The sequence below is a fragment of the Schistocerca nitens genome, chromosome 1 (genome assembly GCF_023898315.1).
Source record: "Schistocerca nitens isolate TAMUIC-IGC-003100 chromosome 1, iqSchNite1.1, whole genome shotgun sequence".
Taxonomy (NCBI): Eukaryota; Metazoa; Arthropoda; class Insecta; order Orthoptera; family Acrididae; genus Schistocerca; species Schistocerca nitens.
The window spans coordinates 1,058,504,382-1,058,518,705 of record NC_064614.1 but is presented as its reverse complement, the minus strand read 5'-3'; the positions used below and the strand labels follow the sequence as shown (position 1 = coordinate 1,058,518,705).

The 14,324-nt window shown below is 37.9% G+C and overlaps 1 protein-coding gene across 5 annotated transcripts in view; it reads left to right on the top strand.

Annotated features, from left to right (window-relative positions):
- LOC126197430 (probable ATP-dependent RNA helicase DHX34) overlaps nucleotides 1-14,324 on the top strand; it is a 191,449-nt gene that overhangs the window by 60,477 nt on the left and 116,648 nt on the right. For all 5 annotated transcript variants that reach the window (XM_049934634.1, XM_049934633.1, XM_049934636.1 and 2 more), the window contains 3 exons: nucleotides 6,885-7,088; nucleotides 7,960-8,092; nucleotides 13,364-13,512. In XM_049934634.1, coding sequence (XP_049790591.1) covers nucleotides 6,885-7,088; nucleotides 7,960-8,092; nucleotides 13,364-13,512 — 486 coding nt within the window. The remainder of the gene's footprint in view (nucleotides 1-6,884; nucleotides 7,089-7,959; nucleotides 8,093-13,363; nucleotides 13,513-14,324) is intronic.

Here is a 14,324-nt window from a genome sequence, read left to right as displayed (position 1 = left end):
GCTTTAGTTGTTGTACTCGAAAAAAGTTGCCTTGCCAAATAGAGCCATTGATATTCTCTGCCCTTGGTAATGAAGTGAATTTGTGACAGTTTAGGACACAACTTCATTTCACTCCTGTCTAATGTGAGCAGTCTTTCTACAGAAGATTTATTAACAGTTTTCCTTCTTGGAAGACTTATTCCCTCATCCAGAAAGTTTTATAGATGTGGCTCCTCCATGCCCACACCGGCATAATGGCCAACTCAAAAGGTCTACTGCCATCTCTGCATAAGGGTTAGTTTTCACTAAAGTGAGGTCTCATGTGATGTTGGTACTGTGATGTTTGCGCTCATCTGGAGCTAGATTGGGTCGAAAGGTGAACAAAAGGTAGTGCTTTGAAGGGCAGAGGGAAAAAAGTGCCAAGGCAAGCACCAAAGGAAAAAACCTCTGTGCTAGTTGGGTCGGGTTGTAAGAGCAGTAGTGGTTTTCTTGCTGCTTGTGAAAGGTCGTTCAAGGGTGGGCTTCGTTAGTAGTGGGTATCATGCAATTCGATACCTTTGTCATTGTGTGGTGGTGTTAGTCAACGGATGGCACTGGGTGCTGGTGTTGATTTCTCCGTCAGCATCAGCATACCTGTAACAGTTAGGTTCATCATTGTTTTGTGTCAGATAAGTCATATATCAGATTCATAGTGTAGGGTAATATTGGCGGTTTGTTTGTGCATCATTATGCGAGCTTGTCGGTTTCACTGTTGTAGCCTGTGTGTCAGCTTTAATAGCAGCTGGAATATCCAGTCAACGTTGCTGATATCCAGGGGCTTGCCGATGTTGTCACTTGTGGATGTATGTTAGCTTGTCATAGGTGGTTATGACCTAGCTAGTAGAGTTTTGGCCACTTATGCTCCCACCTATGGTTGTGATCATAATTTTCCAGATTAAAGATGAAAGGATTGTTCAAGTGTCTCGAGTTCTTGTATAGTCGTGTGGCATGTTTTTTGATTACTTCCTTGAGAGTTTCGAGGCAGTATTCATTGTGAAGATCCATGGTGCATGTGTAGTGTGGAGTGTTGCTAATGATGCATATCACTTTGTTCTGTATGATCTGCAGGCAGTGGAGCCACGTAGGAGGTGCGTATCCCCATACGGGAGGGCATACATCATCAGAGATCTAATCAGTGTCATGTATATGGACCTTCACACCCTCCTATTCAGTATACTTTCCCTGCTGAGCATTGGGTAGAGTTGCTTGAACCTCGCATGTGCTCTGTTGACGTGTTCAAGTGGTCCTCCTAGAAAGTGGTTCCTCATCAATTTAAATATGCGTGGAACATCTGAAAATACCCAGATTCATTTATTTTCATATTTGGGATTTGGAAAGCAGCTGCTATATTAAGACCTGTCCACACAAATTGATTTTTTGTGCCAAGGTCACACATTACTGCAACAACATTGTAGCCAACATCTTGTATGGAGCAGATGATAGTGTTTAATTGATCGGCTGTTATCTGTGTGCCAAAGTTGTAGTAGATTGATTGCTTCCATCTTGCAAACAAAACCATACCACAACAAACAACATGTTAGAGTGCAGCCCTACAATACAATCTTCAACAGACTCATATAAAGCACTGCTGTCTACATTCATTTCATTGAATGACAGCGCACATACACATTCAACTTTTGACAATACAGATGACTGGGCTTTCATTAGCTGTAAAACATCTGTAAACACACTAGGAAAGCATGAGAGAGGGCATGATTTTCATCTTTCTGTCTTGGTAGTCCAGGAAGTGGGAAACCAGCCTGATTCCTTAAAAACAAATAACGCTTCCTAGATGCAACAAAAAGAGTAACTGCTTTTCGAATGTCTTCTCTTTGCCACTTTGCTTGTTTCTTTCCACTCAGTAACCAGTTTATCTGTGTTCTTAGAATAGTTTGGCTAATATTTCAGTCACCTTCTCCTGCACTTGCTGCTTTTGATACTTCTGCTTATGTTTTATTTTCTCAACACAGGCTTTCACTTTTAGTTTCAGGCACTTCTCACTGTACTTCAGTTTTGCATGTAGGGCTGTCAGTTTGTTGTTCCTATATTCTAATTCTTCTGTGCATTTACAAAGATCACTGATTTGTTTACTGTCAATCTCTCACTCATCTGTAGCTGTTGTCTGGTCCAGTTTTCTTTTTTTGGGAGACAAATTAGCCAGGTGCTCAAGAGTACTTTGCATTGTTTTCCTTGTCTGCAACCTGTCTGCTCTATTTGGAGAAACTGCATCATCTGCACTTTCATTACCACTTAAACTAGGAACACTTCCTGGTACATTTACACTCCATACTGCATCTGGTTAAACACTTTTGTAAGTGGTTGATCAAGAAATTCTGCTCACAAATCATGGAAGTAATCATCAGGCATGAAATGTAAAGAACACACTGTTGGCACTTCGTAATCCAAACTTTCTGCAATTGAATGATAGACTCCATCCAAGTCTTTTGTCTTCCTGCTGTATGACCTGCATCCCGTTACAGTACAGGCAAGCATTTTAAAACAAAACTTTCATCAAACATCGCAAAGCAGCCCAAACAAGAGCAAACAACACAACTCTCTTACTCATCTCAATACACAATGGAGCTGCACACTGCCACAGGATCCTATGATGGTGACATGTGCAGAATGACAAATTGTACAGCAATCTTCACATCTCATTTAGGCTCCCCCAGGTTTACCGTTGCTTAAATAAAACTGTTTTCTTGGCAGCCTACTAGAGCATGCCAGGGAGCCGACCCAAGTGGCCTCCATAAGTGGGCCTGTGAACTGTACAGATGCGCGATCTGTGAAATCACGTGTGTCATGAGTGAAAGTACATCATGATCTTTCTAAAATATGGTAACCACAAGAACATTTATAAAATCAGGAGGCATTTTATTCAGTGTTCCAGATTTTAATGATAAATTAATATATGTGTCTTGTGAGTTCCTCACCACCTTTCTTGAAAGCTTCTACTGGTATTCCATCAGGACCAGTGGCCATGTATTGTATTGCTTGATTGACAGCAAACTTTACTTCACCTAATGTTGGTGGTATACGTGGAAGAATCCTGGAGATACTAAAAGGTATCAGATAGATTATATAATGGTAAGACAGAGATTTAGGAACCAGGTCTTAAATTGTAAGACATTTCCAGGGGCAGATGTGGACTCTGACCACAATCTATTGGTTATGAACTGTACATTAAAACTGAAGAAACTACAAAAACAAGGTGCTAATTTAAGGAGATGGGACCTGGATAAACTGACTAAACCAGAGGTTGTAGAGAGTTTCAGGGAGAGCATAAGGGAACAATTGACAGGAATGGGGGAAATAAATACAGTAGAAGAAGAATGGGTAGCTCTGAGGGATGAAGTAGTGAAGGCAGCAGACGATCAAGTAGGTAAAAAGACGAGGGCTAATAGAAATCCTTGGGTAACAGAAGAAATATTGAATTTAATTGATGAAAGGAGGAAATATAAAAATGCAGTAAATGAAGCAGGCAAGAAGGAATACAAACGTCTCAAAAATGAGATCGACAGGAAGTGCAAAATGGCTAAGCAGGGATGGTTAGAAGAGAAATGTAAGGATTTAGAGGCTTATCTCATGAGGGGTAAGATAGATACTGCCTACAGGAAAATTAAAGAGACCCTTGGAGAAAAGAGAACCTCTTGTATGAATATCAAGAGCTCAGATGGAAAACCAGTTCTAAGCAAAGAAGGGAAAGCAGAAAGATGGAAGGAGCATATAGAGTGTCTATACGAGGGCAATGTACTTGAAGACTATATTATGGAAATGGGAGAGCATGAAGATGAAGATGAAATACTAGATATGATACTGCGTGAAAAGTTTGACAGAGCACTGAAAGTTCTAAGTCGAAACAAGGCCCTGGAAGTAGACAACATTCCATTAGAACTACTGATACCCCTGGGAGAGCCAGCCCTGACAAAACTCTACTATCTGGTGAGCAAGATGTACGAGACAGGTGAAATACCCTCAGACTTCAAGAAGAATATAATAATTCCAATTCCAAGGAAAGCAGATGTTGACAGATGTGAAAATTACCGAACTATCAGTTTAATAAGTCACAGCTGCAAAATACTAACGCGAATTCTTTACAGACGAATGGAAAAACTGATAGAAGCTGACCTCGGGGAAGATCAGTTTGGATTCCGTAGAAATGTTGGAACACGTGAGGCAATGCTAACCTTACGACTTATCTTAGAAGAAAGATTAAGAAAAGGCAAACCTACGTTTCTAGCATTTGTAGACTTAGAGAAAGCTTTTGACAATGTTAACTGGAATACTCTCTTTCAAATTCTGAAGGTGGCAGGGGTAAAATACAGGGAGCGGAAGACTATTTACAATTTGTACAGAAACCAGATGGCGGTTATAAGAGTCGAGGGGCATGAAAGGGAAGCAGTGGTTGGGAAGGGAGTGAGACAGGGTTGTAGCCTCTCTGCGATGTTATTCAATCTGTATATTGAGCAAGCAGTAAAGGAAACAAAAGAAAAATTCGAAGTAGGTATTAAAATTCATGGAGAAGAAATAAAAACTTTAAGGTTCGCCGATGACATTGTAATTCTGTCAGAGACAGCAAAGGACTTGGAAGAGCAGTTGAACGGAATGGACTGTGTCTTGAAAGGAGGATATAAGATGAACATCAACAAAAGCAAAATGAGGATAACGGAATGTAGTCAAATTAAATCGGGTGATGCTGAGGGAATTAGATTAGGAAATGAGACACTTAAAGTAGTAAAGGAGTTTTGCTATTTAGGGAGTAAAATAACTGATGATGGTCGAAGTAGAGAGGATATAAAATGTAGACTGGTAATGGGAAGGAAAGCGTTTCTGAAGAAGAGAAATTTGTTAACATCGAGTATAGATTTAAGATCAGGAAGTCGTTTCTGAGAGTATTTGTATGGAGTGTAGCCATGTATGGAATTGAAACATGGGCGATAAATAGTTTAGACAAGGAGAGAATAGAAGCTTTCGAAATGTGGTGCTACAGAAGAATGCTGAAGATTAGATGGGTAGATCACATAACTAATGAGGAGGTATTGAATAGAATTGGGGAGGAGTTTGTGGCACAACTTGACAAGAAGAAGGGACCGGTTGGTAGGACATGTTTTGAGGCATCAAGGGATCACAAATTTAGCATTGGAGGGCAGCGTGGAGGGTAAAAATCGTAGAGGGAGACCAAGAGATGAATACACTAAGCAGATTCAGAAGGATGTAGGTTGCAGTAAGTACTGGGAGATGAAGAAGCTTGTACAGGATAGAGTAGCATGGAGAGCTGCATCAAACCAGTCTCAGGACTGAAAACCACAACAACAACAAATGTTGGTGGGGAGCCAAGTTCTTCTTTAGTAGGTTCTTGTTCTATTATGTTGTGCACTTGTCAAACAATGGAAACTCCAGATAGGAATATCAGCAATGTGGAAAAGACAGATTGCTACTTACTGTAAAGAAGACCTGTCAAGTTGTAGACAGGCACAATTAAACACACACACACACACAGACACACACACACACTCACTCACTCACTCACAAACAAGCACACCTCACAAACAACACATGACTGCCAACTTGAGCATGTCATTCTGGAATGCCTTTTAAACAGAAGAGTAACATGGGAAAACTTCACAGTGTTGTTGGATGGAAGAAAGTCATTTGGCAAAAATCAAACAATGGAAACTCCAGGCAGGAATATCAACAATGTAGGAAACAGATTTCTATTAACTGTAAAGAAGACATGTCAAGTTGCAGACAGGTACAATTAAAAGACACTCACATATATATTTCGGCTGCAGCCTTCACCAGTAAAAGATGCACACACATACACACACACACACAGGCCAGCACACCTCACACACGCACGATTGCCAATTCCAGCATCTTGAGGCAGAATGCCATTCCAGCACTCTGGTCCAAGATGCTAGAGTTGGCAGTTGTGTGTGCATGAGGTATGCTTGCTTCTTTTTTGTGTGTGTGTGTGTGTGTGTGTGTGTGTGTGTGTGTGTGTGTGTGTTTTTTACGGATGAAGGATGTGGCTAGAAGCTGTATGTGAGTGTCTTTTAATTGTGCCTGTCTGCAACTTAACGTGTCTTCTTTATGGCAAGTAGCTATCTGTCTTTTATACATTGTTGATGTTGTGCACTTGTTCATTAGTAACTGATTTCAGAAGGTCTTCAAAATGTTCTTTCCACCTATTCATGATGGAGCATTGATGTTTTAGAAGAGTACATTTCTCACTGTCTCACTGGACCAAGTGCTTGGACTATAAATTACTGTTGTGACGTGGAAGAACTGTCACATATCTTTATGTGTGAGATATTTTAACTCTCTGGATCTGGCACACATTCCTTGGCGCATGGGTAGTACTTTGTACTTTTGTTTTAGCAAGACAAAAGACTTTTCTTTTAGCGATTAAGTTCAAGTCCTTTTGTTGTGCTTGCAAGGCTTTCCTCTTCCCTGAGATCAATGCTTCAAATCTTCTACCATTTTTTATGTTTCCTACTTTTATATCCTAATGTTTCTTTGCAGGCATCCATAATATTAGTCTTTAAATTCTCCCAGTGTTGTGTTACATCATGACAACATCCCTTAGACAGTGCCTGATGAAGTTGTTTCCTGTACTGTGAGGTATATTCTGATTTGCCAAACTTCTCAGGAACAAATTTGGGCCTACAGTTCTTCGTTTTTTTTTCCTTCTCTGGGCAGATATGACAAATGCATGACAGATCCAGTACTTCGGTGATCTGTCCAACAGTTATCATCATCTTCATAGCTTTATTCATGAAAACATTGTGTAGATCTTACTTGTTTACAATTATATATTTAATTAGATGCCAGTGCTTCATTTTGAACCTTTTATCACCTTGCAGGTGTCAACTGACCCATCACTGTCAACCTATGATGTAGTCGTCCTGGATGAAGTGCACGAGCGTCATCTCTATGGAGATTTTTTGCTTGGAGTCGTGCGCTGCCTGTTGTACCAACGACCAGATTTAAAAGTTGTTTTGATGTCTGCTACAATCAATATAAAGTTATTTGTGCAGTATTTTGCTGGTGATGCAGTAGTAATTCAGGTGAGTAATTTGTCCATTTTAGAAGCAAGCATCTTTTTGTTTCAGCCTAATATAATTTCCACTTATTGATTAATTACGTCCATCCAACTGAAAAAGTGTTTTAAAACAAATCAGCTTGGCTTCTTCCTGTTTAATTACATGAAACCATGTAAGTAGGTCAAAGCCGATGCATCAATTTAAAAAATAAAATTATTGTAGACACTTGCAGCAAGAAGTAAAACAGAAGGGGTTTATGTAACAAATTATGTAATGTATATAACAGAGGAAAACATTCCACGTGGAAAAAATATATCTAAAAGAAAGATGATGAGACTTACCAAACAAAAGCGCTGGCAGGTCGATAGACACACAAACAAACACAAACATACCCGTCCTTTTTTCCCCCTAAGGTAAGTCTTTCCGCTCCCGGGATTGGAATGACTCCTTACCCTCTCCCTTAAAACCCACTTCCTTTCATCTTTCCCTCTCCTTCCCTCTTTCCTGACGAAGCAACCGTTTGTTGCGAAAGCTAGAATTTTGTGTGTATGTTTGTGTTTGTTTATGTGTCTATCGACCTGCCAGCGCTTTTGTTTGGTAAGTCTCATCATCTTTCTTTTAGATATAAATTATGTAATGTTATGGATTAATGTTTGTTCTGAGAGGAAAAAAAAAACTTGAAACTGATAAGAATTTTTGATGGAGTTAATGATTTTTTTTATTTTTTTATTTTTTTTTTTATTTTTCATTTATTTTATTTTATTTATTTTTTTTAAAATAAAGCTGCTATCCTCTGTTATTTGTCCTAGAACACTGCATATTATTTTACCATATATTTATTTTTACCTAATAATTAGACAGCATCTGTATAACCAGTGCATTTGCATTTCAACAGGTTCCTGGAAGACTGTATCCCATAAAGCTTTATTACAGACCTATTTCTGTTGAGGAAAAATCTTCAAAATCTGGACGTATTAATCCAGCACCTTATGTCCGGATTCTTCAGCTTATTGATGAAAAGTTTCCAAGTAAGACCAGAATTGTATTGCAATTATACTTCAATCACTTTGTGTGGCCTAACCCCCCCTCCCCCCCTCCCCCCTCCCCCCTCCCCCCTCCCCCCTCCCCCTTTCACTCACATCGCCTGCCAAAGGGGAATTATTTTTACATTGATTTTAATACCTTGGTAATCATTTTTCTTCATAAGAGATCTTAGACTGGTGTAATTAATATTTGTACAACAGTTTATGGTGCATAAAAATGTTTTTTGCTTTTGTATCAGGTTCATTGTTCTGTCTCTGTCATTACATATGCTGTAATTAAACCAAATGAAGATAGTACTTTGTTTCCTGCTTACCAGTAAATAGTGGGCTCACCTGAACAAAATCTGTAAGGATTCATTACCTTGAAGGGCATGTGACATCTTTAATATAGTAAGAAGAAAGGAAGGTTTGTATGAAGTCACATTGTGCCAGGCTTACAAGGAGAGGTCCCTAGTGGTGGGTGGACTTTTTGAAATCATCTATATGGTGATGTAGGTTAAGTTTCCAGGTATAACATCCAACAGCCAATCCCCAGGTAGGCTCTCATTTGTAAGTAATTGATGAAAAAAATCAGAATTTTATGTGATGCTGTACCTATAGGTTTAAAAATGGTATAATATCTGACTCTTTGTGCCATGTAATGTTTAAGGTACAGGCCTCACACTCTAAAGGTTGTGGGTTTGAAACTCATCAGGGGCTTTGAAATCTTTTATTTTTAAATGTTCTTCAAAATATCTTTGGTTGTTATTTTTATTCAGTTAATTGGATTAAATGTAATTTTTTATTTCCATTTCTTAGTCACACAATTTCATCACTGTATAATCTTTTTCAGTTGCTCTCATTTTTTCTATCAACCATTCCTTTTCCACTTGGAATCTTTGCACATGTGAATTTAATTATTTTTAGTTATCTATCTTAATATTTAGACAGTTGTAACTGCTGTTTATCAGTTAAAAACAAAAGATGGGATAATCTATTAATAATGACAGAGAAATGGTGTCAGAAAGGTATTTTTCATTTTTTGGATAGTGATCATCATACAAAGATTTAAAATAATGAATTCTTATTGCACTGTGGACAAAGTAATGCAGATGAAGATTTAAATGAATGAAGGGATTACAAATAAAACAAAATTCAAGCAGAATGTAAAAGAGAAATAAGGAAGGAATAACATGAAAGAAAAGAACATTAGAGGAATTAAATTGGAATTAATACATAAAAATAATGAAAATCCCATGAACAAGAATCCAAGTCGAAAAAGAATGATAGGGAGAAAAATGAGAGCAAATGAAAATTTAATATGATAATTAAAATGACATGACAAAGGAAGAGAAATAAAAAATTGCAGTTAAACCAATTAACTGTATACAAATAACAACAAAAGTCATTTTAATAAAGATTTAAAAGTGAAAAATTTCAAAACACTTGATTACAGTCAAATCCACAAGCTCTCACATGTCAGGTCTGTACCTTAACTGTTCGTTGTGCAACCAGTCTGTATAAACCTCCTTTTATAAAATGGTAGCGCATCATGCTAAGTTCTGATCTTTTTTGAATTTTTTGTCATTTACTTGCTAACAAGAGTCCATATAGGGTGAATGGCTGCAGGGTATTATACTTCAGGCTTCAATTTACATCACAGTGCAGATGGTTTCAAAAAGGTCAATTGCACTGCTGGGTACCTCTTCTCATTAGAGAGGAAATTTACCCAGTGCAAGACATAGGGCAGACAAAGCTGATCAAAGCATGGTACTAATTAACAGTGAAATTCTAGCAGCAGAAGGACTCGAAAATCGGGGAATTAAAGAGCGAGTAGTTTAAAAGTAAGAGGGAGATAGAATAGGAAAAAACCTCCATGTGTATGAATGCATAATCTATCAGTAAATACAGGAAAAAGTAAAGTGTAAACATTCACCATATGGTTGAGGCACTGAGCAGTCGACAGCCTCATAAAGAAATTTTTAAAAAAATTGAAATCGTTGCTGATCTTTTTGACAGTGTTCTTCCTAAACTAGGTAACAAAAAGACATACACACATGTATTTACATTGTCTCAGCCAATTACATGATCCTGGCTCTGTAGCCCAAATGGAGCAAAACGTTGTGTGAGAGGAGCCTCATTCCACATCATTTCAATAAAAAAGTTGCTCAAGTGACCTATGGAACATGTAAATAATTACCTAAGGTGAGCTGGAGGGAAAAGTGGCTGGCAGTTGCGAGGGAGAGGCAGCAAGAGAACTGGATAGGAACATGGCACCAGTGAGCCTGTCATGGCACAGTTGGGGGAAATCGTACATGACCCATTTATATGATGCGTGTCAAGAACGGAGAGAGGTTTGTCGGAAGTTACCTTCAGCAAATTCTTTCAGTATTACTTATCTTCCAAAACATGTAAATGGATTTGTTCTTCCCAGAAAGACAAGCAGTTGCTTCAGAAAATGTCTTGATGCAAGGAGTTACTGCTTCTTTTTCTCTTTCTTCTCTCTCTCTCTGTCCTCTTTTTTAAGAAAGGGGGGGGGGGATTTTGTCTTGTCTTTGTACAAGATGAGGTCTTGTTATTCCATACATTCCATTGGTGAACTTCAGAAGTAGTTGTTTGGAGTTTTGTGTTATTGTTTGTATTCCCTTGTCCAAGTTTCCTTGGCTGAGTTACTAATTCAGAAAGTATTCAGTTTGCTAATACCATTGTTCACTGGTCTTCCATCTTCCATCAAGCATTGTCTAGATTGCTCATTGGATGTGACAAGAGTGAATATGATAGCTGGTGTTGATCCAGAAGTATGAATTAAATGGTATGAAACTGGGGTGAAGAGGAGTGTAAGGTTTCAGCTGGATGTTTGGGAGAGGGGTGGGGGCAAGGAATGGAGTAATTTAATTTAGATGATAACATGTAACATTGTTATTGTTTATCTGTTGGTTATGAGGTGATTATTCAACTTGGGGAAATTTGCTTGCAAGCTGAAGTGCTAACTAATGGTGAGAAGTAAAAGCAGTGCTATAGTTGCTGTGTACTTGTATATAAAACCTGATTCAGAATAGATAGATTTGCTATGAATGGTGAACAGCTGGGAAGAGAGAATGTCACTGGAAAAAGCTGATGCCTGTCAAAATGAAGATATCCTCAATTGTTCTGTCAAATAACTTGTAGTGCAGTGCACAATATTCACAAGCAAGAGCAAACAAAGTGGTGTGGGTTCAGAAACAAACCATCTGAATTTATTCTTGGAAAATGCGAATTGAGGTTCTGTGAAATTGAACCTCTCAAGTCAACCATGAATCCATGTGGTGAAAATATCATTAATGTGTCAGAGTAAGATGACAGGTTTTGCAAAACCTGAACCTTAGGGGTACTGTCTCTCAGCATCCCCTGAAAAGCTCAAGATATTGAGCCATCCTGGCCCTGTGTTCGTACCATTGATCAGTTGCACCTCAAAGGTGAAATGCCATCTCCAGTCCCATAATTAGCAATGTTCATTTAGAAGAGAGAATGTCACTGGGAAAAGCTGATGCCTGTCAAAATGAAGATATCCTTAATTGTTCTGTCACATGTTTGTTCTGTCACATGTAAGACAATTCATGATACTTATCAGCAGATATACAACTATCCTTGAGCAAAATGTGCAGTGCAATATACATGACTTTTGTAGTTTCTGTGCTCTACGTGCAATATGGCTTCTTGCTTCTAGCACCATTAACTTTATAGGTGTGGACTTAGCATTCAGTATGTGCTTGGTTCCTGTGTTTTAGATGGTTTCAGTATGTCATATGTTCTCCTGCAGTTGCTGACTAGAGAATGGAATGATGAATGTACTTCTTGTGTGAAGTTATTGCAATTAGTCTGTGGGCGAGTTTTATGGTGGTTGTTGTGAGGTGTCATAAGGAGAATTTTTTTCATACTGTTGATCTGTGTGTATTGAATTCCAACAGTAAGTACATTGAATCCACCATAAATAAAATTCCTGCCCAGAAATTCCACTTAGAGGTCATCAGATAACTGTTTGACAGATTTCACAAAGATGCCCACGTTAGAGTACAAGAAAACCAACACATAAAGATATCCCAACAATATTTGAGCATTCAGATTGACACTACCTGAAGTTTACATCAGCTGGTAAAGTGGGAAGTGAAAGGAGGAGAGGGGGTAGGGCTGGCTCATCCCATTCATTCTTTCCTTGTATGCGAAGGCAATATATGAGAATTAAGCCAATGTGTGAAAATGCCATGTTGTGTGGTACCTTGACCTTGTTTTACAAATCAACACACAAAGAAACATTACTTAACCTTATTTTCATATAATGATCATTCGTCTCACTGTGTTATTCTATTCTTTCAATGAAGCAGTTTTAGGTTTTCTTCCTATGAGTTTCACTCATTTCACTGTGGTTATTTTACCTCCTCTATATTTCCATAAAATAAATCCCTTATTACATATACCATACTAAACAAGTTAAAACTAAGAACATAAAAAATATTGAGAAAGAAACTGCTGTAAGTGTGGCATAAACTCTGAAGTAGAGGGAGTACTGAACATGGCATACTCCTAAAATAATTACACCACAGGGACAAGCAGACACATGCCAAACAAACAGGCTCTCGAGATATTGGTGATTCTTGCACTGGACCACAGGCTGACATTGTGCTCCTGGTCATTGGACAGTGTAAAGGTTAATTTTTTTAATACCATTGCCCCTCAAACAGATATCAGGCCAGTTTATTTATTTGATAACAAGGTAGACAGAGCCTAATAATTAATTCAGTCTTTACTTTATCTGTGTTACCCTGTCACTAACACAGACTCCTTTTAAATGCCATTTCAGTTATGGAGCATTGCATGACAGCAAATAAGTAAATGAACTAAATGTCATGTTGCAGCTTTTCTGTGCTTTTAAACTTTCTTGTGTGCTCTTGAGTAGATCATAAAGCCTTGGATTTTATTTTTCAAATGAACAAATGAAAATAAAGGTGAAATTCATAGGCAAATTAGAGAACATAAGCGTGCTAAAAATCAGTTTGAAGAACTTATGTGTCAAAGATATTATGGAAAGGAAAAAAAAAACAGTTTGCTCATTTAAATTCAGTTGTTACACTCACAATCTCACATAATATATTACAGGCACAATTTCTTTCCTGACAGTATTTACAGTAATGTGAGACATGTTCACCAAGAAAGTATTTCTTATTGTTGTATACAGCAAGTTTTTTTTGTTTCTTATCTAACAAAGTTCATCTTTTACATTTTGTGTCATTCTGTTCCCAGAAGATGAAAGAGGTGATGTCCTCATGTTCCTGAGTGGTATGAGTGAAATCTCTACCATTGCTGAAGCAGCCCAGCAATATGCAGATAAAACACAGGCATGGATAGTGTTAACTCTTCACAGTTCCTTGTCACTTGCAGATCAGGATAAAGTAAGTCTCTCACGAAATTGACAGAAATGTTTCTGTCATGCATAGATTCTGTGGAAATGATATAAAAAGAAGTCTTGAATGCAAAATAAATAATTATTTGTTGTACCTACTTTTGTGCTTTCATGTGGAATATGAAAAGCATTATGGAGTAATGACAATGTAGGAAAAGATAGGTAGCTACTTACCATAAAGATAATGCACTAAGTTGTAGACAGGCACAATTAAAAGACAAACTGCCAGAGTCTGCCAGTCATGTGTGCTTGCTTGTGTGAATGAATGGTGTGTATTTCTCTTTTTTTGATGAAAGCCATGGCTGAAAGCTTATGTGTAAGTGTCTTTTAATTGTGCCTGTCTGCAACTTAATGGGTTATCTTTACAGTAAGTAGCAATCTGTCTTTTTCTACATTGTTGATATTACTACGTGGAGTTTTGATTGTTGGAATTATGGAGTAATACGGAGCAAAGTATGTGCAAAAATGTACGTTCCTCGTGATAGTTTATGTAGATGAAGCTGAAATGAGGAGACAGAATATCTACTCAGTACTTATCTTCAAGAGACAGATTTCGTAGTTCTTCCAATAGAAACACGTAAAGTAGAAAATAACAAAAATATAAAAAGGATAGATTGCTACTCACCACATAGAGGAGGCATTAAGTTGGAGACAGGAACAATGAAAAAGACTGCTAAAAATTTAAACTTTCAGAGAAAGAAACGTAAATGTTTAGAACTCTTTTTCATTGTGCCCATCTGTAACTTAACACCTCCTCTATGTGGTGAGTAGAAATCTGTCCTTGTCATATTGTTGTTATTC